We start from the raw sequence: 5,000 nt of genomic DNA, 5'->3' as shown, positions 1-5,000 counted from the left end.
GCTGTAGACACCCACAATGCCCTGAGGGAGGCAATTCCAGGATATTGACTTGACCCAGTGACAGTGAAGGGGCGGCGATATATTTCCAAGTCAAGGTGTTGGAGGGTTGGTGTTCCCATGTAGCTGCTGCCTTTGTCAGAGTCATACAGCAAAGAAACTGGCCCTTCAGTCCAACTTATTCAGACATCCCAATCTGAGCCAGTCCCATTTGCCAGCATTTGGCCCATATCCCTCCAACCCCTTCCTATTCATGTACCCATCCAGATGCCTTTTAAATGCTGTAATTGTACCAGCCTCCACCACTTCCTCCAGCAGCTCATTCTGTACACACACCACCCTCTGTGTGAAAAAGTCGCCCCTCAGGTCCTATTTAAATCTTGCCCCTCTCACCTTTAACCTATGCCCTCTAGTTTTGGACCCCCCCCCCCAGCCTTGGAAGAAAGACCTTAGCTATTCACCCTATCCATGCCCCTTGTGATTTTATAGACTTCTACGTCTTTCTGGATGGAAGTGCTCATGGGATTAGAAGGTGCTGTCTGAGAATTTTTGGCGAATTTCTCCAGTACATCTTGTAGATAGTACACACTGCTGTTACTGAGTGTCAGCGGTGGAGGGAGTGGATGCTTGTGGATGCCATGCAGGCTGCTTTATCCTGGATGGTGTCGAGGTTCCTGAGTGTTGTTGGGGCTGCCCCCATCCAGGGCGAGTGGGGAGTATTCCCTCTCACTTCTGACTTGTGCCTTGTAGATGGTAAGGCAGGCTTTGGGGAGTCAGGACGTGAGTTACTCACTGTAGGGTTCCTGGTCATTGACCTGCTGTTGTAGCCCCTATGTTTATGTGGTGAGTCCAGTTCAGTCTCTGCTCAATGGTTAAGCAGCACCCCCCACCCCATCACAAAGGTGATAGTGAGGGATTCAGCGATGGTAATGCTTTTCAATGTGCAAAGCCTGACAGTCAACTTCTCTCTTGTTGGTCACTTCAGTGTCATTCAGAAACATCCAGGCGATGAGGGGGAAGGTGGAACATTTCAGAATCAATGCCGAGATCTCCAGATCAGCCTGAGCTGTTAAAATCACTTGAAGGCAACAGATTCAGTCCTGGGCCACTGTCTTACAGGGTTAGTCCCAGCAGGAGGGGCTGAATAGTCTCCGCATGCCTCTGGTTTGAAACAGTGTGATTAGAAAACCAGGGCGTCTGTGTTGACATGTTTCATGGGCCACTCCACAATCTTCTATCTTCTTAGGTCAAAAGACCATTAGATTTCCATAAGACCACAAGACATTGGAGCAGAACTTAGGCCATTCGGCCCATCGAGTCTGATCCGCCATTCAATCATGGCTGATAAGTTCCTCAACACCATTCTCCCATTTTCTCTCCATAACCTTTGATCTCTTGATAGTCAGGAACCTATCTATCTCAGTCTTAAATGGATTTTTGGAAGATGAACTAACCTTTGTTGATTGTACTGATGTCAAACTGGTCTCATGCTGTCTTTCTCATCCTCTCTCATTCTCACCCTGTCTCGTAACCTCTGTTTCCGTTCTCTCTCTGTGTTCTCTCATTTTTCTTTTTCTTGCTCAATCACTTTTCCACATCTTGCTCACTGTCCCTCCCACCTCCCATCCTGCCCACGCTCTTGCCTTTCCTCCCAGCCTTTAGCCCTCGCTTTCCTGACCCCTCGCTGTCTTGCCCTCCCTCAGTCTCTTATATCGGTTGCTCATTGTCTCTTATTTTCTTGTTTCCCTTGGCTTTCTCTTTTCCCATTCTCTCTCCCCCTCTCCCTCTCCCTCTCTCCCTCTCCCTCTCCCTCCCACCTACTAATACCAAGTGTGCAGCAATAAACATGTATTGGATCTACTTTAAAGAGATAATGGGAACTGCAGATGCTGGAGAATCCGAGGTAACAGAGTGTGGGGCTGGATGAACACAGCAGGCCCAGCAGCATCTCAGGAGCAGGAAAGCTTGGCCTGCTGTGTTCCTACAGCTCTACACTCTGTTGTCATGGACAGCCTTTAAGCCTGGTGCTGATGAATGTGCCTCTGAATGACTCCTGTGTAGGTCCTGGATGAATTGGGATAGGTTCGGTGGCACAGCATTGCTGCCTCACAGCATCAGGGACACGGGTTCAATTCTAGCCTCAGATGTGTGGGTTTTCTCCGGGTGCTCCGATTTCCACCCACGGTCCAAACATGTGCGGGTCAGTTGATAGCGGATAGGTCATGCTAAGTGCTCAAGATAGGTGCGTCAGCCATGGGAAATGTGGGGTGGCAGGGGATAGGATGGGGTGTGGGGTGGTGGTAGATCTGGGTGGGATGCTCTTCCGTGAGCTTGAGGAGAGTGCACTGTGAGTCTCGGGCAGGGTGTCGTGATACCCCAGTAGGAGAAGTTTCAGTGTGGCTCAGTGGCAGGATAGAGCTGGCAGATGGGAATGCCAGTGGGAAGTGAGTGTGTTCACTGAAGTTTCGGATGAGCCAAGAGAAGGCGTTATTTTGCTGTGGGGCCCTGAGAGTGCAGAGAGAACCACTGGCCAGCGGTCGGCACTCCATTTGGAACAGGATGAAATGAGGATGTGAGAGGGGGTTCCACGGGGGAGGGCTGTCAGAGATTGCAGCGTCCGATCTGCCCCTGTCGCAGCTCGCTCTCCCAGAGAGTGGATCGGAAAAGTTAACTCTGATTTCTCCCCGCAGGCGCCGAGCTTTCCCAGCAATTTCCGACTGAAGATTTACACCTCTTTCGGTGTTGTTGCTCGGAAATGGGTCACGGTTTATGTTCCCCCGTTTTTTAACTGCGGGCCTTTCCTGTCGCGCTGAGCGCCGGCGATGGGCAGCTCTCCCCTCGGGAACTGTGCCGTGTCCGTGATGTTACCGGGGGCTGCAGCTTGAGTTGCGGGGGTGGAAGGCGGAGCGTGGCAATTCTGACCGAGCTGGCCTCTCAGCGGCGGTTTAAGAGGGTGGGTGGTGGTCTGGGAGCTCTGGTTAAAGCTCAGGGATAGTGATAAGGGCCTGGGGTCTCCCACGGCCAGATGGTCGTCGGAGGTGAAGCCCCCTGAGGTATCAGCGAGCAAAATCCAGGGCGTGAGTGTGCAGCGGAGGGGCTGCCTGCTCAATGAGAACCTCCGGCAGGATCTGTCACTGCTACAGAACACACGGCGTAGTGTCGAAGGGAGCGGGCAGGAATTCTAACCCCCCCCCTCCCCTCACCAACACCAGCAGGAAGGGATTGCCAGAGGGCACGCTGTCGGTGTGCCTGGCATACACCTCGCCACTGAACTCCGTCTTGTCTTGTCTCCCCAACGCAGGGCCAGCTAGCGATGACTCTCTCGGCTATGATGGAGGATCCTGTGCCAATCGGAGAAGATAAGTACATTCCCAAGTGAGTGGTACGCGGCCCTTTAAAGCAGCGTGAGGCCATTCAGCGCCCCCCCACCTCGAGCCTCCCTCACCATCTTACCTGCCTGCCTCCTCCCCAAACTCTTCCACCCACCCTTCCCCAACCACATCAGCCCAACATCCTGTCCCATCAGATTGGACCACCTTTGACCCTCGCTGCTTTCTGAGGTCTGACCCCTCGCCAACCACCCCGCCACCCCAACCCCCGCCCAAGAAAGATGCCCATGTCCCTGAGAGCAGCCCTGATAGACAGGGCGCCCTGTCCCTCAGCACATTTTAGTTCCCAGTAAGACCCACCAATCGCCCCTGAATATAGGCCCATGTGGGAACACCACTCTCCCCACCGCCCCCCCCCTTCCAGGGACGCGCACCCCCCCAAAACCACATCCTCAGCTCGACCCTTCCTCTTGGTAAAGCTCGAAAATCCCAATGCTGCCGTTCCCTCTCTCGTGGTGATCCAGTGGGACTGGTCAGGGGTTAGGGAATCTCATGGATCGATATGGGCAGGATGGGGAGATTCCGATCGGGCGGGCACACTGGGCCGGGTGACTACCTGCGGACTGGGTGGGTTTTAGGAAGCACAGACAGATGCTGGAGTGGGCACACCGGGCTGGGTGACTACGTGCAGAGTGGGTGGGTTTTAGGAAGCACAGACAGATGCTGGAGTGGGCACACCGGGCTGGGTGACTACGTGCAGAGTGGGTGGGTTTTAGGAAGCACAGACAGATGCTGGAGTGGGCACACCGGGCTGGGTGACTACCTGCAGAGTGGGTGGGTTTTAGGCAGCACAGACAGATGCTGGAGTGGGCACACCGGGCTGGGTGACTACCTGCGGAGTGGGTGGGTTTTAGGAAGCACAGACAGATGCTGGGGTGTTCGAACAGATACACTGACCTCAGCGCACTCACCCCACTTTCCCATAGTGTTGATGTATTTCCAAGGCTGGTCCATGTCGCTGTTAGACTTATATTTCTACCTTTGCCAGCCTCGCCCTGTCCCCCGCTGTGCACACCACAGCCTCCCACCCCAGCACCCTCTGAATTTGGCACGGTCATTGGGGCACAGCGTTGGAGAGGGATGATTTTGATAAAGTTCTCTGAAAGGGTTGTGTTGGTTCGAGGCGGGCAGGGATGTGGGAGAATCCACATGGAAGGCTGAATGGCTTCTGGAGCTTCGATCATCTGGATGTTGTGCAGGCGCAGGGTCGAACTGGGGAGTGATGTCCCTCGTAGCCGAATAGTCCAGGGAGAATTCCTGGCCCCTGAAGGGCGCTTCACAAAGGCAAGCCAGAAGCAGAACCGTGCAGCGAGGAGAGGTTGCTCGGGAAGGGAGGGTCTTCTCAGGAAGAAAGAGATTTGTGGAGTTTGTGGGAGGGAGGGAGGGGGGAGCTCATGCCACCTGTGAGACCACCCGAGTCGGTCAGGCTCAGGGATCCCGAAACAAATGCAGCTCTGCCTTTGCGTGAGTGGAAGGAGTTACTTGGCTTTTGTTTGCTCCTGACTCATGACTGTGAATCGCCCCGTCACATGAGCTGTGGGATGGCAAAGCCAAGCGCACTCAGCAAACGGATCCAGCCGTTTCACAGCGGCCCTTGTCTGATTCCAGGTCCCA

The 5,000-nt window shown here is 54.2% G+C and overlaps 1 protein-coding gene across 3 annotated transcripts in view; it reads left to right on the top strand.

Annotated features, from left to right (window-relative positions):
* Positions 1-5,000, top strand: part of rassf2a (Ras association domain family member 2a) — a 63,401-nt gene that overhangs the window by 1,941 nt on the left and 56,460 nt on the right. For 2 of the 3 annotated variants that reach the window (XM_048522991.2, XM_048522992.2), the window contains exon 2: positions 3,299-3,372. In XM_048522991.2, the coding sequence (XP_048378948.1) occupies positions 3,311-3,372 (62 nt within the window). In that variant the 5' untranslated portion in view covers positions 3,299-3,310. Of the gene's footprint in view, positions 1-2,614; positions 2,664-3,298; positions 3,373-5,000 lie in introns of those variants that run through there. The other variant, XM_048522993.2, reaches the window with a different exon arrangement.

This window comes from Stegostoma tigrinum, chromosome 40 (assembly GCF_030684315.1).
Source record: "Stegostoma tigrinum isolate sSteTig4 chromosome 40, sSteTig4.hap1, whole genome shotgun sequence".
NCBI classification, from domain to species: domain Eukaryota; kingdom Metazoa; phylum Chordata; class Chondrichthyes; order Orectolobiformes; family Stegostomatidae; genus Stegostoma; species Stegostoma tigrinum.
This window is presented reverse-complemented; position numbering and strand designations above follow the sequence as displayed.